Consider the following 24,042-nt stretch of genomic DNA (forward strand, 5'->3'; position numbering starts at 1 on the left):
CATATGACAATAAAACACTCTTGACTCTTGATGGTGACAAACCCATCCTCTATGATGGCTTTCAACACTGGCGTCTCGCAAGGATGTGTCCTCAGCTGCTTAATATAATCCCTATACACTCACGACAGCATGGCAAATTCTGATCCAACTCCATTTACAAGTTTGCAGATGACATCACCACAGCAGGCCGTTTCTGGAACAAAGAAAAGATGGAGTGCAGGAAGGAGATAGAGCTTCATAACATGATGTCAAACCAACAACCTCTCCCTCAATGTCAGAAAGATGAAGGAGCTAGTTAGGCAGAGCCATTACCAAATCAAGCTATGATGCATCCTGATAAGATGATTTTCATGGTGCATCTGTAAAAGTTGGTAAGTGTCATTGGAGATATGCCAAACATCCTTAGACTTCGGAGGAAGTCGAGTCTTAGGCTGTGCTTTTTTTTAACCATAATTTCAGTGTGGTTGGCCCAGGACAAGTTGGACCAACCATACACCTTGGTACTTGAAGCTCTCGACTTTCTCAACTTTGGCACATTGATGCTGACTAGGGCCTGTAGACTGCCTTGTTCCCTGAAGTCAATAAATATTATGAACATCAAGATCGAGTTAAATGATCTAGACTTTTGTCCAGGCCCAGGAAAGATCTTCGGAAATATGTATGCCCAGGAATTTGAGCTTTTTGACTTTCTCCACCATATAAACAGGATTGTGGGTCCTCATCCTTCACCTTCCAAAGTCCACATGCTAGCAGTTAACTTTTACCATGGAGTCAGCGAGCCCATTCTTTATAATAAAGCTGAAGATTGGACACAGTGCATTTTTACCTTCTCTTCAGCTACTGTGCTCATGGGTGAGGTCAGTGACTATGCAGACCTTTGGATTTGCTGTTCATGGTTCCGAACCAGAGGTTCTATACACACTGTCAAAGATGCAAAGGCAAAACAATTCTGGAAAATATTTCAATCTGAAGAAGGATCCCAACCCAAAACATCACTCATTTTTCTCCAGAGATGCTGCCTGACCCGTTGAGTTACTCCAGAACTTTGTGTCTATCTTCAATATTTCTTCATCTTTTATTCTATCGTTTTATACTTAAAACTCTGATCTTGTATGTGGATGTATGTGTGTTTGTGTTTATTTGTTTGTGTGTTATCACATCTTCTCCAAAAAACGACGCTCTAACGGTAATATTTTCACATATACCGATAGAGATTTATCCCCTGGGGTCTGAAATCGCCTTATCTGAAAATTTCGAGCTTTATTTCTCGAGTTATTTATGAAAATGGTCAGGGCGGGATGGGGTAAAAGGAGCCTATTAATATAATATCATGGAGGGGGGGGCTTAGTGTGTGTGCGGGGGGATGGTTAGTGTGTGTGTGACGCCGCAAGCCACCCCCCACCAGGGTATATATTGTACTGGCGCATTCCTACTTGCATATTTTGTGTTATGTTAAATTACCAGTGACAGATGAGGGTGAAAGATCCATCCTCCCAAGGTGATGGTGTAATGACGAAGAAGAGCAGAAGACCTAAAAAGCCTCAAGATGATGATTCATCTGATGAAGTGTTGGGTAAAACAAACTTTCTATTTTGCAATTATAATTCCATACAACACCCTTCTAGATTTGGAAAATGCTGTGGGGAACTACATTGTTAAACTTCTGAGAAGTGTGAATAATAGTAGTTTCCGTACCTCTTTTGTTGGAATAGATGTTTGGTAGCATTTGAGTAATAAGCATGAGAAATTAGGACTGTGGGGCAGCTGGGACAGCAAATGGAGCTACTGCAACACAACTCCAGCAGCACAGACCTCTTGTTCTGTCAAAGTGGACTTTGCAAGCTCTCCCTGTAGAAGAAGGGTCCCAACCCAAAACTTTGTCAGTCCATTCCCTCTGCAAATGCTGCTTGATCTGCTGATTTCCTCTAGTACTTTGTGTTTAGATCAAGATTCCAGTGTCTGCAGTTTCTTTGTGTCTCCAGGTTTTCTCTGTTTCCTTCCATCTACCAAAGATGTGCGAGTTGGTTGGTAAATTGGTTGTGATATGTCGCCCTGAGTGTTTTGATGATTGGTATACTCTGGGGGAGGTTGAGGGGAGCGCAGGGACCATAAAATGGGATCTGTGTACGATTTAGTTAAAAAGGTTAGTCAGTGCAGACTTGGTTGGTCGAAGGGTTCTTGAGCACAGAGATGGGTCCAATAATTCTACGGAGTCTTTTTTGTAACATTCAATCTTGAATAAATCAAGTAATTGAAGCATTTGTATCAAATTGTTTATATTTGCCCAGCCCATATATTGAGTATAAGCTTCCAAGATGAATCAATGAACACATTTCTTAGTTATTATGTTGCTTGTTTATACTAATTTGTTTGAAATTAATGCACTGTGCTACCCATTAGTTGTTCCAAAGGCTGTTTTTAAGAGTGACTGGCTTAAAGGACACACCACGTTTTATAAAAGTATGACATTAGAATTGTTCATATAGCAAGCTTATTTATAACTTGATGGTTGATGTATGATGCCCTGGAAATTATATTTGTTTTTTATCTGCTTTCATTAGGTATTATTGCTTTGGTGTGTGAGTTTAAAATAAAACCACAAATTAGAAATGTAACCATTGACTGACTAAATTACATTGATAGGTGATGTTTTGGGTTGGGACGTTACCAATTCCTTTTCTCCAGAGACGCTGCCTGACCCGCTGAGTTACTCCAGAATTTTGTAACTATCTTTAGTGCAAACCAACATCTGAAGATCCTTCCTAAACATTGATAGTTAAATTGCTGTTTCACAGAAAGTCTGAGAGGATGATGTAGATTTGAAACTGGCATTTAATTATATATAGATATAGACATAGATAGATAGATAGATAGATAGATAGATAGATAGATAGATAGATAGAGACAGGTAGACAGATAGAGACAGATAGACAGATAGAGACAGATAGACAGATAGAGACAGATAGACAGATAGACAGATAGACAGATGTATGTGTATGGGTATATGTGTTTAAGAAGGAACTGCAGATGCTGGAAAATCGAAGGTACACAAAAATGTTGGAGAAACTCAGCGGGTGCAGCAGGAGCGAAGGAAATAGGCAACGTTTCGGGCCGAAACCCTTCCTCGTGTGTATATTGTGTGTGTGTGTGTATATATATATATGTATTATGGGTATATGTATGTATATGTATTATATACATACATACGCACATGCAGACACACATACACGTAAATATATATAAATATAAAATATATGACATTACCAGATAGGATCAAAACATATATTTGTTTGCAACATGTAGTAGACTGATGCATGGCACAAGGAACATTTGGAATTGCCATAATTTGAAACTTGTAATAGTCAGAATTTCTTCTATATTGCTGTTAATAAGACAAGTAATTAAGATTGAGCTTCTAACCTAATATCCCTTATTGGTGAATAACATGCAACTAACTGATGCAGTAGCTGGTAATGTAGAATCAAAGAACTGTAGATGCTGGTTAATACTCAAATACAAAGTATTGGAGAAACACTCAGTGGGTCAGGTAGCATCCCTGGAGAACAAGGATAGGTGATGTTTTGGGTGGTACACAAAATTGCTGGGGAAACTCAGCGGGTGCAGCAGCATCTATGGAGCGAAGGAAATAGGCGACGTTTCGGGCCGAAACCCTTCTTCAGACCCTTTTGAGTTGGGTCTGAAGAAAGGTTTTGAAATGTCACCTATCCATGTTCTCCGAAACGACACCTATCCATGTTCTCCAGGGATGCTGCCTGACCCGTTAAGTTACTCCAGCACATTGTTCAAGAAGGAACTGCAGATGTTGGAACAATCGAAGGTAGACAAAAATGCTGGAGATACTCAGCGGGTGAGGCAGCATCTATGGAGCTCTATAGATGCTGCCTCACCCGCTGATTTTCTCCAGCACATTGTTCAATCAGCTACTGCCAAAAAGGGCACAATGTGTCAAAAGTCATACCACCTGACATATAGTTCGTAATGAATATGAGATGAAAGCTTCAAGCAGTTCCATATTATGAGATGAAATACTTGAGAACATTACAGAGAACACATTTAAACTATCAATACTTAATTTGTTTAATAAAACCCTGGAATTACAACATACAATTTGAATTGGGGTCTCGCATACATACTTTACAGTTGGTATAAACCAAGCCAAATCAAATCTCGATTTCATGTTTATTTTAATCATGCATTTAGGATCTGCCTGCCAGCATACAGGCAGAGCGGTGGATCTGATCCAAGTGAAGAAAGCAGTCATCCACAATCACTGGTCAGTTTGTGCAGAATGTGCCAGAACTTTGAAAGCACATGATGAAGAGTCAGATGTTTCACCAAATATTTGGATGTGCCTGAAGTGTGGTTATCAGGTAATTGTTTAAATCAACTGCATTGTCTCCTTGGTTTAAAAAAAAAAAAGATTTGTAATCTCAAATACAATTTAAGGGAAAGAACTTGCATGAAATACGCCAAGGTCTTTTAGCACATCAAACACATTTATCCACAAATTATATTGTTGAACATTGGCTTAATGGTTGTACATTTATCCTGTTTTTTTGCAGATTTGAAGGTTGAAATTTACAAGTTTACTGATATCAAATGTCCTTAAGTAATTTACAGACAGCTAGAAGTGTGAGAGTCTGTCACTGTCACTTGCCTCTTATTCTTATTCTATTTAGAATGGTCTCTCCTTCCCCCAAGCCTCGTTGTGTTCCTCCAGTACTTGGTGTTTTGCTCAAGATTCGAGCACCTGCCGTTCCTTGAGTATCCCCTTGAACCTCCTCACTCTCTCCATTGTAATCATGTTCTTTCTAGTGGGTGGCAACTAAAGCTACACACAATTCTGACTCTGGTCTAATCAAGTTTTTTAAAGTTGTACCAAGGCCTCTCCGCTCTTATATTCTGTGTTGTGATGAATGAAGACAGCATCCCATATGCTTTCTTCATCAATGTTTATACCTGTGCTGCCACCTGCAGGAATCTTTGAACGTGCACAATGTCCCTCCTCTCAATACTCATGGTCCATGTCCTACCCTTATCAGACATCCAAAATTGTATCACCTCACATTTACAAGGACTAAATTCTGTCTGTCATTGTTATGCGCAATTAATCAGCTGATCAATATCATTTTCCAGTCTAAGACTAACCTCATTATCAACACCACTAATTTTCATGTTATTTACAAACTTACCCATCATATGCATTCAAATGGGCAATTCCTTTGAATTTTGCAAGTCTTCTGAATTTTTTTATTGTTTCATTTTCAGCAGCAAATTATTAGATATTTCTTAGTTTTTATTTCTGAAACTGCTGTTTTTTTAAATTAACAGAAGACATAGAAATTAGGTGCAGGAGTAGGCCATTCGGCCCTTCGAGCCTGCACCGCCATTCAATATGATCATGGCTGATCATCCAACTCAGTATCCCGTACCTGCCTTCTCTCCATACCTTCTGATCCCCTTAGCCACAAGGGCCACATCTAACTCCCTCTTAAATATAGCCAATGAACTGGCCTCGACTACCCTCTGTGGCAGAGAGTTCCAGAGATTCACCACTCTCTGTGTGAAAAAAGTTCTTCTCATCTCGGTTTTAAAGGATTTCCCCCTTATCCTTAAGCTGTGACCCCTTGTCCTGGACTTCCCCAACATCGGGAGCAATCTTCCTGCATCTAGCCTGTCCAACCCCTTAAGAATTTTGTAAGTTTCTATAAGATCCCCTCTCAATCTCCTAAATTCTAGAGAGTATAAACCAAGTCTATCCAGTCTTTCTTCATAAGACAGTCCTGACATCCCAGGAATCAGTCTGGTGAACCTTCTCTGCACTCCCTCTATGGCAATAATGTCCTTCCTCAGATTTGGAGACCAAAACTGTACGCAATACTCCAGGTGTGGTCTCACCTAGACCCTGTACAACTGCAGTAGAACCTCCCTGCTCCTATACTCAAATCCTTTTGCTATGAAAGCTAACATACCATTTGCTTTCTTCACTGCCTGCTGCACCTGCATGCCTACTTTCAATGACTGGTGTACCATGACACCCAGGTCTCGCTGCATCTCCCCTTTTCCTAGTCGGCCACCATTTAGATAATAGTCTGCTTTCCTGTTTTTGCCACCAAAATGGATAACCTCACATTTATTGGATAACCTCACATTTATACAGTGATTTCCAAGCTTGCTAGACAGTTAAAGGTGTAGTGATATTAGTTTCTGTAGTTATTCTAAACTTGAACTGGCATTTCTAGCATGTGGCAGTTTTCTCCAGGGTCACCAATACCACAAGAAGTAGGACTAGAAGTATCTAATTTGATGCTTCAACATCCTTTTGAAAGACCATGCTTGATTTCTACCCTGGCACTTGCCTATCTTATTCTCATTCTATTTAGAATAGTCCTTTGGTCCATCTAAAATCTGAATCCATGGTCATTTGTCATCCAAATCAAGAAAATAAATTGGTGGAAAATTTCTGCTAGGATATGTGTTTACAATCTAGGTATACTTCAGTGTTGCACTAAAATAATGGTGCCTTGCCAGTGGTGTCCATTTGTACAGGTAAAAGTAATTAACATGGGGAATATCAGGAAATCAAAAACTGCAGATGCTAGAAATCTGAAATGAAAGCAGAAAATACTGGAAATTCTCAGCAGTTTAAGTTAATATTTCAGGCTGATGATTTTTATGGGAACCAGGGATGAGAGGAATGTCTTGATATTGGTATGAACCTAACGTATTAGAAAACATTTTCATATGCAAGTTTAAGCTTGCAGAATTGAAGGGAAATTATTGACCCAGGCCGGAAACGTGCTGAGTAACAAACAACAGAGTAAGCAAATGACAGGTATCCAAACTGGCAGGAAGTGAAATAATTAAATAGTACAGAAAATCACATGTCCAGTTTAAATCTCTTCATGGGCTTGCACTCAACAGACTTTCATAACCTTAACCTGCTTGGATTTTTCCATTCCTTCAATCCTGGGTTCTTGTGCATTCGACATCTCTCTTGCAATGGCTGTACCATCTTGGTCCCATGCGCTGATATGGTCTAAGTTCCTACATGTGTACTTTTTTTATTTAGATTCTCTTGAAGGCTCACCACTTTATAACTAAATTTTAAATGACTTTTCCTAAAATCAGTTCATTTCTGTCTGATTACATCTCTGTGTAGTCTTAAAAGATATAAGATTCAATGATAATATAAAGTTGTGCTTTATTAAGCAGTAGTATAATAAGCTGAAGTTGGTATTGATTTAACATAGACAAGTTCATTTTCACATTTTAGATGAAACTTTAAATTTAGTATGCTCAGGTTTCTGCATTAATTGTTTAGTTAATGATAACATTTGCTATATTAATGCACATAGAAAATTGTCATTTTTTTTAATACTGACTATATTTTGCACTTGTTATTAGGGTTGTGGTCAAAACTCACAAGAGCAACATTCTTTGAGGCATTTTCACACTACTCATTTGGACCCACATTGTATTGCAGTCTGTTTGGAGTCGTGGATCGTTTGGTAAGAATGACAATTAATAAGCAGTATTCATTCATCAAAGTTTATAATATTTGAATGCAGATGTTGGTATAGACTGATCTTACGGAAATTTTGCAATTTTCTAAATTTCTCTTTCTACCTTTGGACATAACCAAATGTTGTACAGTGGGATCTAGGAGTGCAGGTACATAGTTCCTTGAAATGTGGTCTCAGAGGTAGATATGGTGATCAAGAAGGCTTTTAGCACGTTGGCCTACGGTCAATTGAGTATAGCGGCTAGGAGGTCATGTTACATTTCTGCAAGACATTGGCGAGGGTCCTTCTTCAGACTGAAAGTCGGGGGCGAGGGAGACAGATAAGGAGAAGGTGTGAAAACAAATCAAAGGGGATGAAGATCAAAGAAAATCCTAGTTTGACTAGTTTCAGTCCTGATAAAATTTTACTGATAGTATGCCTTGTTGTCACCTTCCCCTCAGCTAACAATGATCCATTCTACATTTTCCTTGAGCTACGTCCCCTTTGATCTCTTGTTTTTCCACCTTATCCTTCCATTATCTGTCTCCCTCTCCCCCTGACTGCCAGTCTATAGAAGGGTCTTGACCCGAAACGTCACCTATTTTCTCCAGAGATGCTTCCTGTCCCGCTGAGTTACTCCAGCATTTTGTGTCTATCTTCGTGAGAATTGAAAACCTCAACTGGTGACCTAGATACCAAACTGTTGGGATTTCTGAATAGTCGTGCAGTGGAATTTGAGTTTTACTTTGTGTTATCATTAAATAATAACACTGAGTTAAACCACAGTTTGTGGGACTCGAAAATGGTGCCAAATCAGGCGACTCTATATTGTCTCAGTGTACTAATACACATACTGTATCTGAGATGCTTATCCAAGATGTATCTAAGTGCTTATGCGTAGCGATACCTATAATGAACTGCACACAAAAATGCATTTCACTGTACCTCATTTCATGTGACATAAGGTTCAAAGGTTGATTTATTGTCACATACACCTAGATGTAGTGAAATTCTTTTTGCCAATGCAGCACATTAAAAAAGGAATACAAACATAACAATAATAAATAGCTTTAACATAAAAAACATCCCCCCACAATGGTTCCCATTATGGGGGAAGGCACAAAGTCCAGTCCCATCCCCAATGTCCACCCATAGCCTATTGAGGCCTCCACAGTTGCCTCTACGGAGGCCCGATGTTCCAGGCCGTCCTTGCCGGGTGATGATGTTCCGGCGTCGGGAGAGCCCTCCCAGCGGCCTGGGGAACCCTGGAACGGCCGCCTCCCTACTCGAGACCGTGGCTTCCGGAGCCGACAAGGCCGCGCCGAATGGAGCTCAAATGGCGATCTCGTCGCGAGATCCCAGGCTCCCGATGTAAAGTTTCAGCGCCGCCGCCCGCAGCTCCGCGATGTTTTTAACGCCGCATATAGAGAACCATTGAAGGATTGAACCAACATCAGGTAGATATGTATTTAGTTTGGAGTTTTGATGATACACCATCAATTAGTGGAGGAGATTGTATATCCCTGGAAATAGCAGAGAATAAGTAGCCCTGAAACAGAAGTAGAAATGCACAACTGCTTTATTATTATTGTAGGCCTGTTCCTCCTGTTGATACTCGCTGCCATTATTTTCCTTAGAGTGAATTTAGGATGATTTAACACAACATTATTGGACAATTATTTGAAAAGGAAGAATATGTAGCAAAATGTAAATCGGACCATTTTAAGAGTGCAATAAATCAACTAATTTTGCTGAATGTTTTCTCTTGAGTATCATTCGATTAAATCATATCTATTCAGTTCAGCATTTTAATAGTTACTAGACCAAGTGGGACCCGTTGGGTCCCATCCCCTCAACGCGCGGTTGTGGGAGAGGGGAGGCGGTCTGCAGTGTCACACACATACTACCCCCCCCCCCCGATATATTAATATTATTAATTTGCTCCTTTTCCCCCGCCCCCCCGCCTTATCCACACGCATAGCCACCAACTGCGCAGACGCGGGTAGAGGTGGCGGGGGGTAGAGAAGGAGGGGGGTAGAGAAGGAGGGGTAGGGGTGTTGAGAGGGAGGGGTAGGGGGGCATGCGGCGGGGCCTGGTCCCCGAACGCAATACTCCACCACCCACCCATAGGAACCAATACTCACCACTCCCTAGAGAGGGGGGGATGAGGGGGGGTGGGAGATAGAGAGGCAGAGAGAGTTGGGCAGAGAGAGAGAGGGGCAGAGAAAGAGAGGGCAGAGAGAGAAGGCAGAGAGAGGGCAGAGATGGGAGATACAGCAGAGAGAGAGAGAGAGAGAGGGAGGAGGGACGGAGAGATGCAGAGAGAGAGATAGGCATAGAGAGAGGGCAGCGCCAGGGCCTGGAACTCGGCCTGGTTCTCGTACTCAGCCCGACCCTAGCTGTAGACTGCAGGCGTCAGCTCGGCCGCTGCATGGTCGCTGCATTGGGGGTTCGGCATTGATGTGGATAGAGAACTGGCTAGCAAACAGGAAGCAAAGAGTAGGAGTCCTTTTCAGAATGGCAGGCAGTGACTAGTGGGGTACCGCAAGGCTCATTGCTGGGACCCCAGCTATTTAAAATATATATTAATGATTTGGACGAGGGAATTGAATGCAACATCTCCCAGTTTGCGGATGACACGAAGCTGGGGGGCAGTGTTAGCTGTGAGGAGGATGCTAGGAGGCTGCAAGGTGACTTGGATAGGCTGGGTGAGTGGGCAAATGCATGGCAGATGCAGTATAATGTGGATAAATGTGAGGTTATCCACTTTGGTGGCAAAAACAGGAAAGTAGACTATTATCTAAATGGTGGCCGATTAGGAAAAGGGGAGATGCAACGAGACCTGGGTGTCATGGTACACCAGTCATTGAAAGTAGGCATGCAGGTGCAGCAGGCAGTGAAGAAAGCGAATGGTATGTTAGCATTCATAGCAAAAGGATTTGAGTACAGGAGAAGGGAGGTTCTACTGCAGTTGTACAGGGTCTTGGTGAGACCACACCTGGAGTATTGTGTACAGGTTTGGTCTCCAAATCTGAGGAAAGACATTCTTGCATAGAGGGAGTACAGAGAAGGTTCACCAGACTGATTCCTGGGATGTCAGGACTTTCATATGAAGAAAGACTGGATAGACTCGGCTTGTACTCGCTAGCATTTAGAAGATTGAGGGGGGATCTTATAGAAACTTACAAAATTCTTAAGGGGTTGGACAGGCTTGATGCAGGAAGATTGTTCCCGATGTTGGGGAAGTCCAGGACAAGGGGTCACTGTTTAAGGCTAAGGGGAAATCCTTTAGGACCGAGATGAGAAAAACATTTTTCACACAGAGAGTGGTGAATCTCTGAAACTCTCTGCCACAGAAGGTAGTTGAGGCCAGTTCATTGGCTATATTTAAGAGGGAGTTAGATGTGGCCCTTGTGGCTAAAGGGATCAGGGGGTATGGAGAGAAGGCAGGTACAGGATACTGAGTTGGATGATCAGCCATGATCATATTGAATGGCGGTGCAGGCTCGAAGGGCTGAATGGCCTACTCCTGCACCTATTTTCTATGTTTCTATGGTCTCCAGTCCAGGCACCATCTTCATCTCTGGGGTTGTCCCTGACTCCGGCTAGTCCTTGGTTCCACCGGCGGCTTATTTTTCGGGCACCACTCACGGCCCCATCCCAAGCCCCGGGATCAGCCCTCATTCCAGCTCCAGGCTCTGCTCCAGCCCCAGCCCAGTCGTCTGGCTCGGCCGGCGGCAGCAGCCTCCCCATGGGGCCGCGGGCTGGCGTCGACGACCCTGACCCCGGCTCGTCCTTGGTTCCACCGGCGGCTTCTTTTTCAGCGCCGGTCACGGGCCCATCCCAAGCCCCGAGCTTGAAAATGTCGTTGGAGAGCTTGATTGCCCCTCCCACGCGGAGTGTCCTGCCGTGCCTTGCGAGTTGATTGTGACGTCAGTCGGCATTTTTTTCTTCAAAATTAGAACTTTGAAAACTTTAATATTTTGAAGATGTTTTTAAATGGTTAGTAACTTTTTCAATATAGTTGCATAAATATATAAATGCAACGGGAAGATATGTATCCGGTCGGCGGAGAAAATGTGAGTAGCATGTGTGAAAATGGGAAGGCTCTGGCCAAGCGTTTCGAAGAAGATACAAATTAAGGAGATTAAAAGAAAGCCAACACAACCCTGGCTCACATAGACATTTAGATGGTTAAGAACAAAGGGAAGAGTTTTAGTATAATAGAAATAAACAACGTACCTTACGGAGAAATACAAATTTGTTCCCAGTGTCTGCATGTAAATTGCATTTTGCAGTTTTTGCCTCTAAGGCATTTTCGCAAAAAAATGATGTTGTTTGCAGTTGCAAGACAAATGCTTCAATTATATGAACTTCAGAAGAAAATAAGTTTTGCTTGCGTAGATTCAGCACAGTTTGCATTCAATAGAACTCATTCTTTTAACTTCACAGGTGCTATGAATGTGATGACGAATTAATACCTTGCAATAAAAAGGTTCTTACTCCTTTGATGGATTTTCTACAAAAACATGCTACAAAAACGCACTCAGGTAATTTTATTTTTATATCTATGTAGTGTATATGCTTGCACAGAGCTCAACCATATGCCCTATTAAAGCAACACTAGCCCTAAAATGTACTATTTAGTGTTATGTGTAAAATTCAATGCAGTGACGTGGGACATGATTGGGGATTTCATTGAATGTTGGCGTACTTATTTGATGGGAATAAACAAATTTCTCTTGGCATTGGAGATGGGAACGGATGGTGCATAAATACTATTCTACTTTGTAAAATTGTTGATATAATAAACTATGTCAGAGCCAGCATCAAGACTATCACTGAGTAATGTAACTCAATTATTGTACGTACACATGTGTAAGAAGGAACTGCAGATGCTGATTAACATCGAAGATAGACACAAAATGCTGGAGTAACTCAGCAGGTCAGCCAGCATCTCTGGAGGAAAGGAATACGTAATGTTTCAGGAAAAGACCCTTCATCAGACGTTTCGGGTTGAGACCCTTCATCAGATGATGAAGATCAGTGAAGAAGGGTCTCGAGCCGAAACGTCACCTATTCCTTTGCTGCCTGACCCACTGATTACTGCAGCATTTTGTGTCTATCTTATTGTACATAGACATATGGCTAAGGGCTGCAAGTGTAAGTTTAACATCTCCTCCGACTACAAAGCTGAGTGGGTCATTACAATTCTGGGCCATTGTGAGAGGAGATGAAGCCCTCAACTGTCGGGATTTCCAAGGTGAGAATAAATGTTATCATCTTAGACAATCGTGATGAACAATCCCATAGGTATTAGCATTAAATGTGACTGGCCTCCAGGTTCACTTCCAAGTATCACTGAGTATCTAACCTTATAAAATAACGTTGAATCATAGAAAGATACAACACAGAAACTGCCCCTTTCGTGCTCACTCTTCTGTGCTCACAGCAATGCAATAGAAGGGTCTCGACCCGAAGCTTCACCCATTCTTTCTCTCCAGAGATGCAGCCTGAGACTTCAGCTCCTTGTGTCTATCTTTGGTTTAAACCAGCATCTGCAGTTCCTTCTTACACAGGCTTGTATCCCTCTGTTTTTCCTATCCAAGTACCTGTCCAAACATCTTTTCAATGTTCGTCTGCGGTTATAGATATTATCAAAGCTTAGCTGCTTGTTTTATTTTTAACGTTTCTGCACTTTCAATTTAACCCATGGCACAAGGTCACAACATCCATCTGGTGATACATAGAGTATATTGCTGCACACCACATTTTACATCCTCATAATTGTCAGTTAATAAAGATCATCCCATAATCTCATGTTAAGTGTCCCACTCTTGAAAAATCTGAATAAATTCCACTTTGCTTAGATAATTGGTTATATTAAGTATACTCGTAGGTTATCTTTTTATTTTTAATTATATAAACTAAAATTTCCTAAACAACACTCCAAAAACAACATTTCATGGCATCTGGTATTAATATAAGGGAAGTAGGTTGTCAGCAGACTCCTGGTTTCCCATGCGATCTCTGCTGTAGTTGGCTTCAGCTGCAAAAATGTTCTAATTACATTATTCTTACGTGAATAGTTGGGATAATTACATTAATCGGTTGAAATCATCTCTTTCATCTCCATGCTGGGATCCCAAAAGAATGTAAACAGCTGCTAACAATGCATTGCCAATTCAGTGACTCAGTGTAACTAGCCCAGTTTTGTTTAGGGGAATTGTCAGGGAATAAAAGAGATCTCATTAGCTATATAAAAAGATGAGGCCAAGGGTATTTTTCCCCCAAGATGTGCCACCCAGAATGTTATACTCCTGGGTAGGATAGCAGACCAATTGTAGCATTACAGGTTGTAGTTTACAAAATCTGTGACTGGCTAAACAGGTGCAGTACAGGCACAGTGCTGTATTTATCTCATGTTCTGGTCCTTATTTTGTAATGTACTGTATTAAATTGTTGACTTTCTACACAGCAATTACTCATTTTCTGTTTTTCTAATAGAAGTCATTATGAATATAATGGAACCTATTTAAGAATTTTATTCTAATTATCAATCATTTTCAGTAGAATTCATTTTAAGATTTCTATCAAATGCTATTTGTTTTCCATTCACTTTCACTTTTTATTTTATTACAACATGACAAAAATAGAACTTGATCATTTATCATATTCAACTTTATGGTCAGCATCTATTTACTGGAAGTATTTTCTTCGAGGCTGTTGGTAGGTTTTCCTGCAGCTATTCGTTTAAGTTTGAATGGACATGACAAGAGATGAGAGTGTTTTATTGTCATATACCTGTATACTGAAACGGAACAATGAAATCCTTACTCGCAGCAGCACAACAGGTTTGCATTTTAAACTTGTCAGAGTGTGGAAAATCCAATAAAGCACACAGCAGTACAATTCTGAACTTTTTAAATAGTAGTTTATTAAAACTCAACCAAATGCCACAAAGAAGGGTACACTTTCTCTGTATCTGCAACATTATATTCTGCACTCTTTTTCTCTTTTGCATTACCTGTTGTACTCGTGTATGGTTTGATTCTACTGTTGTGCGGTATGATTTGCCCAAATAGCAAGCTAAGCAAAGTTTTTCCACTGTATCACAGCACTGTGACGATAATAAACTAATACCAATGGTGAGATTTTTCACAACTGTCTTTAAGATGACTTCCTTTTAACTAAGTTTAACTTTCCTTCTGCTATAGTTTACGTAACTTCCCACCATCCATGGACCAAGAAGCAAATCACTTACGCTTTTAGTTTATTGTATTACACAAATTATATATAATTTGAAACTGCATTTAAATTAAAGTATTGAATGGTGAGATGTCCTTTAGTATACATAATGTTTTTTTTTCAACTGCACTGTAATACTGTGATAAAAAACATTAATATTTTGATAATTCTCTTTAAACATCATTATGTTGTTTTAACGCAAAACATTACTTATTTGCCAACTTCAGACGTCTTTCGGCAGAACTCACCATCCCAACCACTCAGGTTTTTGTAGCTCTGACTCTTTGCAAGGTGACCATTAATTACAACACTAACTTGTAACTGTAGCTTTCTATCTTTTCTCTCAGCACACTTATAATCCAAAAATCATACTCACGATAATTTGATTGTTGCAATCTTCCCTTTTAATTGCCCCATCTCTGTTTTGTATGCTCTATGTAGGAATGTTTGATGTCCAAACATTAGCTAAGCAAAGATGCTTTGATGGAGGAGATTTTTTGTTGGTTAAAGTGATCCCAATGTAAAAAACAACTCCAGTCAGAAACATACAGCTAGTTATTGAAATAATATGCAGTTCACGTCACACTGAGGTTATTTTCATATGCACTAGTATGATGAGGTACATGTGCAATGTAAACCTTCCAGCAGCATCCAAGACACATAGCAAAGAAGGTAGGCTATTTTTGTAATATTGACAATTAAAATATCGAAATGGTTTATTTGTCATTTAATTCTTTAAGTTGGATCTCAAATAGCCGAGGACAGTAAAATTGGAGACAACTGCTTTCAAGAAGTCTTCTCCTCAGCTCGTCTTGTCTGTTGCAAAAAATAACTCTTTAATTTCTGAATTTGTTGCAGTATTGATGATTTAGCAATATGTCTCCAGGGATCATCAGATATGTGTGCTTAAAAAATGTTTGTGATTTACCATGAAAAGGCTTCCTGGTAATTGTTAACTTAAAGTGAGATTTTCTGATAGTCCATATGTAGTGTATTTATAGAAATTACTAGACTAAGTGGGACCCGTTGGGTCCCATGTTCACACGGGAGGGCTGGTCCCCCAACGCAATATTCCACCTCTCCACCAATTCCAATATTGGTGTTCAGTTGGGGGGGGGTGAGGGGGCTTTGGAGCGCTAATGGGAGTGGTGTGGGCTGAAGGGACTGGTTTCCAGAGGGTTAGTATGGACATTGTGGGCCAAGTGGATTCTTGGGGTGGCAGCTCAGTCAATCAAGCCTGATTTGTTGGCAGCTCAGACATAGCTGGTGGGCTAGCAGTTGACTCACGGCTATTCCTTGAAATTCCATTTCGAGGAGGGTGCAAGGCGACCAAATTCAAGTGCAGTTTCATGCCACTTCAAGCAGAGTGCAAGGCCACCAAATTCAAGTGCAGTTTCCTACCACTTCAAGCCGGGTGCAAGGCCACCAAATTCAAGTGCAGTTTCATACCACTTCAAGCAGGGTGCAAGGCCACCAAATGCAAGTGCAGTTTCATGCCATTTCATGCAGGGTGCAAGGCCACCAAATTCAAATGCCGGAGGGGGCAAATTCGACCCACTAATTGGCATGGAAGTCCCGATGAGGTTGAGATCGGCCACCTCACCTGGCCTAGGTGCCACATTTTCTCGGGGACTTCTGGGGGGGATTTCAAGTGTATCGTAATTTGTCTGGATTAAAGGTGGTGCCGGACAACCAGTTACTGGAACATCAGTGGTGGACCTGTAGTTCCCAGGTTATGAATGTACTGTGGTACAGCTTGATTGTACTCATGTATAATGTGATTCGATGTGACTGGATAGCACTCAAACAAAAGCTTTTTATTATATCTAGGTACACGTGCAATAATAAACTACCAATAACACTTCCTTGAATTTATCGAAAAACATTTCATAAAGAAACTGAAGCTTCAGAATTCACCAATGCTTGTGTTAGAAGATTCACATGTGCTAAGAAACACTTTTTGTGTAGCCTTTATTCTGAAGCATTTTTTTTTCCTATTGCCAACTTACTTTCAAAACTATTCTAATTAATTTGAATTTTTATTAAACATGTTTGTGCGATTTGACAATTGTGAATTGTGAATTAAATTGTTCCTTTGCTTTAATAAGAGCAGGACTCAAAGGAACAAATGTGGTCTATGCTACTTGTGTTAAGATGTCATTTAGCTATGAAGTGGAATGTATTTATTGAATTTGCCCTGTGGATATGCTCCACAGCGCCAGTGCAATCCATATTTGGTGGCTGAGCAAGAACCAGGTGGTGCTGTGAAGCTTAGCACAGTGAAGCGTAGACAAATTCGGGCTTGACATTTGCCATTCTGTAGTGCTGCAGGGAAGAGAAAAATCTGCTTTTCCATATGTTTCTGGTTTATTTTTTGCCTGCAGTTTGGTCCAGATGGCAGTGTGAACATTGTTTACCTTAAGATGCTGTCCCAGATGTGGGATTCGTCCGTAGGCATTTTACAGTTGCCTGCCTCTTTCTAAGAATATTTTGACATAATAAAATTTACTTTATTAGATAAAGTACTTTACTCTCGTGCAAATAATGTTTTTTATTAAGTTAAATAATTCCTCCAGTACTTTTATAAATATGGTGTAAATTAATCACAAAATGGAACTTCTAATTTTCCATTATTTGGTATTTGGAATACAAGGCTTCTTCAGTTTATGTAACCATCACCATTTCACTGCAATGGTGATGGAGCGAAAAGGTTGGGGTGAATCCTGATTTATTTGGGCCAGTATAAAGAGTTATCCCTCTGGTCATAGTTATTTCTACCGGTAAGATACCAGTACTGGGTTGGTGCAAATGTAGATCTGGTCTTATAATTTGCCCAGTAATGCCTCCAGGCAGTAAAAGATGGCTGTAAGAGACTTGCATGTCCATGTAATTAATGACTTTTTTGAAATCCACAGTTAACTAGATATTACATTGCCTTTAGTTTGAATGTTATGGTTATTTTAGGTTCTGAATATCAATAGGAACATGATCTTTCACGAAGTATGTCATATTTAAATATGTACATTGCCTGATCACATATAGTCCCTTGTAAATGTGAACTACTTTCCATACTTCAGTGAGATCTGAGGTGAAGCCAGATGTAATGATGAAATTTACTATTGCTTTCAGTATGGTAACTTGGGGCCGATGGCTATCTGAGAAATAAAATGTTCAAACATCGGGATCTGAGAAACTCAGCACAAAGCCCATGATCTACTGGACAATAATGTTCTCTTGAGACTTGGGCTACCTACAACAAGCACTGGAGGGGTACTACCAATGTTGTCTCCAGTACACGCTAAATCTCCTGGCAGGATGTGAACCAACATCCATGACCTCTCAGACCAAAAAATTACACTTTATGGAGTTTAATCTGGGCACGTGTGAGCTGTTGCACTTTGGGATGTCAAATATATGTGGAAAGTATACAATTAATGGCAGGATCCTTAACAGCATTAAGTTAAATAGGTTAACTGTTAAGTAACTGGCATCCTGGCACCCAAGTCCATAGCTCCCTGAAAGTCACACCACGAGTAGATAGTGGTAAAGAAGACATCAGTCAGGACATTATTGCAGCTCTATAAAACTGGTTAGGCCACATATGGAATATTGTATGCAGTTCTTGTTGCCTCATTACAGGAAGAATGTGAGGGTTTTTACAAGGGTGCAGAAGAGGTCTATCAGGATGCTGCATGGATTAAACAATATTATAATAAGGAGAGGTTGGAAAAATTTGGATTGTTTTCTCTGGAGTATGGAAGGCTGGAGGAAACCTGATAGATATTATAAAATTATGAGAGGCATTGATAGGTTAACAGTCACCAGGAATGATGGTGGAAGAGATACAATCGTGATATTTAAGATGCTTGCAAATAGCCTCATGAATATACAAAGAGGGGTTTGGATCATTTGCTGGCAGAAGTGGTTAGTTTAATTTGGTATCGTTCGTCATAGACTGGACTGAGGAGACTGTAGACTGTTTCCGTACTGTACTGGACAATGTACACTCTTTTGGCTCCTACAAGATTTACAAGAATTGGAAAAAATATGATTTCCTTTTCATCTTTAGCTGCAAAATGGTCACATATGTAATTTGTGAGTCAACAGGTCATTAGTATAATGTGTTCAAAAGGGAACTGCAGATGCTGGAATATCGAAGGTACACAAAATGTTGGGGAAACTCAGCGGGTGCAGCAGCATCTATGGAGCGAAGGAAATAGGCGACGTTTCGGGCCGAAACCCTTCTTCAGACTGATGGGGGGTGGGGGGGGGGGGGGGGGGGAGAAAGAAGGAAAAGGGCTAATATAATGTAATTGTCAAAGAGAGAATTTCTTGAATTTTGAACAACAAAAACAATTGAGTGCAGAAAATGAAGATGTTAAACTAGTAATTTTGTGTATTGATTGAATTTAAAAAAGATATGAATAGAATAAGCAGAAAACCTGGAAAAATAACTAGAAGACTTTACCGTTGTTTTGGGGAGCACTGGATGATGCGTTTTCAGATATTTAGAAATGATCTTAAATTTTAATGCTGTAATTCACTTGGATCCATTTCTACATAAAATTATAAAACCACGAATGGTACAAAAGGTTCAAGTGAAATTGTAGGAGGATAACGTCCTGTTTGGGGGTGAGTAGTAAGGATCTAAGATTTAGAAAGGTGCCAACATTTCAAATTGATTGATTGAAGCATGAAAACAGGCCCTTCGGCCCACTGAGTTCATGCTGAACATGGCCGACCCATTCATATTAGTTCTATGTCATCCAACTTTTACATCCATTCCCACACATTGGGAGCAATTTACAGGCAAAGTAACCTACAAACCTGCTCGTCTTTGGGATGTGGGAGCACCCGAAGGAGAGCTACGTAGTCTCCTTCGTAGGAAAGAGAAACAAAAATAATTTAATAAGCCATGGTATTGGCACGATGGCGCAATGGTAGAGTTGCACCCTTACAGCGCCAGAAACCCAGGTTCAGTCCTAACTATGGGTGTTGTCTGTATGGAGTTTGTACGTTTAACTTGTGACCTGCGTGTGTTTTCTCCGAGATCTTCGGTTTCCTCCCACACTCCAAAGATGTACAGGTTTGTAGGTTAATTGGCTTGGTGTGATTGTAAAGGGCCTGTCCCACGGGCATGCGACCTGCATGCGGCAAGCGCGTCCTAAAGGGCCGGTCCCACCAGCATGCGCCTGCATGCGGCAAGCGCGACCTAACGTGGTTGCTTGAGCCGTACGGCATGCGGCAAGCGCGACCAAACCAGAAGCGGGAGCGGCGCGGAGGTCGAGTGAGTGACACGGCGTCGAGGTGGCTGCGGGCCGGCAGGCCGTTGCCGCACACAAATTTTAAACACGATGTCGGGACCAGCTCCACATAACTCCATACGACTCCGGCGATCGAAGTGGGACCGGCCCCGCGAGGCCGTACGGCTGTGACAATAAATGCAAACTTGGACTGAACTTGAATTTGAAAATCTGGAATGCATGTATTGGATTGTTTGTGGTGCAATGTTGGCAAAACGACAATTAGCTTTCACTTTGACACCACCAGCTCTGCACTAAGGACATTATGTTGGCCTTCCCAAGTATCCTACTTTCCTGTTCAAGAGAACATTTTTTTTACTCAGCAGTATAAATAAAATGAACCAGCACATATAAATAATTTATTCTCCATCATTATATTCTATTGTCATTATATTCATATTTATGTCAGAATGATGTTAATATGTAAAATAATTCCAACAAACTATTTCCTCTGAAATTTCTGGTGTTCGTAGGTTAGATTTTAATATGCTATTTCTATTTGATGTGCATTGGTCATTAACGTATAAAACCATATAGATAATAGTATAATATACAGAATATTTTGCCTAATGGAATTTGCAATGTTGTGGACTATCCTAGGTATGTCCACACTATTCATTTAGGATATAAATTAATGATGCCAATCTACGTCTTGCTCTCTCAACACTTAAGTGATATGGCAAATAGATTAGCAAGGTCTCCATGCTGGTTACACTTACTACTGGGAAATTTTGGGCATCTGTTCCGTTTTCTAGTGTGATTCAAGTAGTGCTTCCTTTTGCAGCTGCACCCAGCACAGCAGATCTTGATGCTGGCGGCGAATAAACTTTCAGCTGTCATCTGTGATGACAAAAACTAGGTTCATGATTGAATATTTAATATTAATCCTATTAAGGCTTGAACTAGTGCATAACAGTTTGAGGTATGTATGTAAGCTCACAAATAAATAATGTATACAACTTATTAGACATTTTCCCCAATTGAAACACTTAATAACTCCTCTGCATTTTAAGCAGCGGAACTAATTATCATTAAATCATTTGAAATCTGCCTATGTTAAGCTTAATTGAGATGTTTGGGGTCCTTTTTATGGTGATTTATTTATGTTCAATATTTTTCTGTTTATTACATGAAACTGAAGAATTCAATCTTAGCTGGGGGGTTTTCTGGATGCTTTTGAGAGAATTATTTCACTTCTGATTTGTTTAGAATGTAAATAATATTTTATGAGATGTTTGGTACTTGCATAATTTTTTTAAACTCAGTTTAAATACAGTATTACAAATTGCATCTCAATAATGCATCTCTCACAATAACCACACAAGTACATTTTCACTCTCCATAATTTGTCGCTGTTGTTACTTCCATGATGCATTGATTTGCTCCCTGCTACCTTTCACCAAACACTTTCTGTGCAAGCATAGGTAATGTGGCACGAGCCAATATTCAAGCACAGGTTTACAAAACACATTTTAAATGAGAGCAATTCGCATTTGCTTCCTTGAATTTGTCATACTAGGATATCTTCTCAGAGTATTGTTCCCTTAACCATATCACTGACCACTTTGCCAACTTTTCATAACTATAACTGAATGGATTGACTGCAATAATGTATTGTCTTTCCACTGACTGGTTTGCACACAACAAAAGCTTTTAACTGTACATCTGTACACGTGACAATAAGCTAAACTAGTGTTCTGTTGTTTGCTTCTTAAACTTTGGCCCAGCTGCAGAGGCTTACAATCATTAGGTGCTTATTTGATTGTATTTTGGATAACCTGCCTTGTTTGCTTGTTTTTGCATCTTGAGCTGGAGAAGTGAAAAACCAACAGATCAAATTCTAACTTCTCCTTCTCTTAATGTTTCTGCATTTTCATCATAGTATTTCAATTATTCTTGACTGTAATCTTGCAAACCATTAAACATATCACTGAAAAAAATTAAATGGGTAAGCCTATCCAAGTATTATAGTTATATATTCTGGACATTATTCAGGAATAAATATATACGGCTTAGGCTGATATGAATGTGAAAAGGGGCATCATGGTTACGCAGCATTAGAGTTGCTGCCTTGTAGCGCCAGAGACCAGGGTTCGATCCTGACCACGGGTGCTGCCTGTACAGAGTTTGTACGTTCTCCCCATGACTGCATGGGTTTTCCCTGGGTGTTCAGCTTTTCTCACACACCTGTACATCCAAAGATGTGCAGGTTGGTAGGTTAATTGATTTTGGTAAAGTTTGTAAATTCTCCCTATCATGTAGGATAGTGCTAGTTTATGGGGATCACTGGTCGGTGTGGACTCTGTGGCCAAAGGGGCTGTTTGCACGCTGTGTAACTAAACTAAACCCAGAAAATATAAACAAAACTAAATTGAGACGGGAAGTGGATGAGAATAAATCCACATGCACTATTTGACATAAGAGAAAATTTGAAATATACTTTTAAAATATTTTTCATTCCTAAATATATGCCTGTTCTGTATGTACAGTAAGGATCAATGATTGCTATATTTAAAATTTCCCAATTTTTGTTTAAAAAAATTACCTAAATCTCTTTATAGGTTTAAATTCTAAAGTGACGAGAGGTCAAGATGAAAATTCTGAATGTAGTGAAATCGTGAGGGGGAAGCATACAATCAACAATACGGCTGTTCCTGTCAAAGGACTAAGCAATTTAGGAAATACTTGCTTCTTTAATGCTGTTATGCAAGTAAGTTTTTTTTAAGTAGCTGAAACTATATCTTGCCTTTTTCCGTATATTCCTAATCTGTTAACGCTCCATTTTCTTTCTATTTCGTTATCTCCACAGTAATGAATTTCTGGAAATAATTCTTCAGTAATAATTGTATAAATATTTTTGATTAGTGGAAAGAGAAAATGTTCAAGTGCAATGCTTTTAAGGGCGAACCAAACATTATTTCTCAAAAAATTATTGAATTGGTATATTAAAGTATTGGATTATTACACAGTGATCTAATTTGTAAATAATGCAATACTCTTGGAGCTGGAAGCAGTATTGATTGATTAAAATACAAATACTTTATGATATGGAAACATTTTAAGATATGAAATTTGGGTTTGTTCATTCTTGTAGCATGTTTGAAACAAGGAATTATTTTTATTGTAATATCCAACCTTCCTTTCAGAACATGGCTCAGACTCATCTGCTTAGTGATCTTATGCATGAGATGAAGGAAAAGGGAACAAAGTTAAAGATCTGTCCACCTACAGAATCAAACCTAGTAAGTGATGGTACTGTTGTCAAATAATGATTGCTGATGTTGAGCCAAGGTGGAATTGTAATTCTGTTCAAAATTTCTATTGTCAATCTTTACAAAAGGGGGGGGCATCCAGAAATGGGATTTATCTGCTGAGGTTATAGAAAATAATCAAGTAATTGAACCTTTTTTGAGTTTATGGGCTTTGTTTAGTTTAGTTTATTGTCATGTGTAGCGAGGTACAGTGAAAAGGTTTTGCTGGGTGGTATCCTGTCAGCAGAAAGACGATAAATGATTACAATCGAGCCATTTACAGTGCATAGATCCATGATAAGGGAATAACGTTTAGTGCAAGGTAAAGCCAGCATAATCCCGTCAAGAATAGTCTGAGGGTCACCAAAGTGGTGGATAGTAGTTCAGCGCTGCTCTCTGGTTGCGATAGGATGATTCAGTTGCCTGATGATTCAGTTGCTTGGGTGGTCTGGAATATTTAATCATCGTAGCCCAGGAAGATCCTGTATTCTTGACTTAAACCTTTTATACATTTTGACTCGTGCCTTTTTCCTAATTTGCAAAAGTATCCCATGATATTAATAATCTAAGGATACAGTCTCGATCTATCAACCTACCTTGCACTTTTTAAAACAATCTGCACTTTCTCTGCAGGTGTAACATTATATTCTGCACTTTATTTTCTCTTTGCACTACCTATTGTGCTCATATCTGGTTTGATTGTACAGGTGCACA

At 40.0% G+C, this 24,042-nt stretch overlaps 1 protein-coding gene across 3 annotated transcripts in view; it reads left to right on the top strand.

Annotated features, from left to right (window-relative positions):
* Positions 1 to 24,042, top strand: part of usp45 (ubiquitin specific peptidase 45) — a 95,357-nt gene that overhangs the window by 3,583 nt on the left and 67,732 nt on the right. For all 3 annotated transcript variants that reach the window (XM_033021032.1, XM_033021031.1, XM_033021033.1), the window contains exons 2-7: positions 1,465 to 1,573; positions 4,222 to 4,391; positions 7,429 to 7,532; positions 11,979 to 12,076; positions 22,639 to 22,787; positions 23,224 to 23,319. In XM_033021032.1, the coding sequence (XP_032876923.1) occupies positions 1,471 to 1,573; positions 4,222 to 4,391; positions 7,429 to 7,532; positions 11,979 to 12,076; positions 22,639 to 22,787; positions 23,224 to 23,319 (720 nt within the window). In that variant the 5' untranslated portion in view covers positions 1,465 to 1,470. The remainder of the gene's footprint in view (positions 1 to 1,464; positions 1,574 to 4,221; positions 4,392 to 7,428; positions 7,533 to 11,978; positions 12,077 to 22,638; positions 22,788 to 23,223; positions 23,320 to 24,042) is intronic.

Source organism: Amblyraja radiata, chromosome 5 (assembly GCF_010909765.2).
Source record: "Amblyraja radiata isolate CabotCenter1 chromosome 5, sAmbRad1.1.pri, whole genome shotgun sequence".
Taxonomy (NCBI): domain Eukaryota; kingdom Metazoa; phylum Chordata; class Chondrichthyes; order Rajiformes; family Rajidae; genus Amblyraja; species Amblyraja radiata.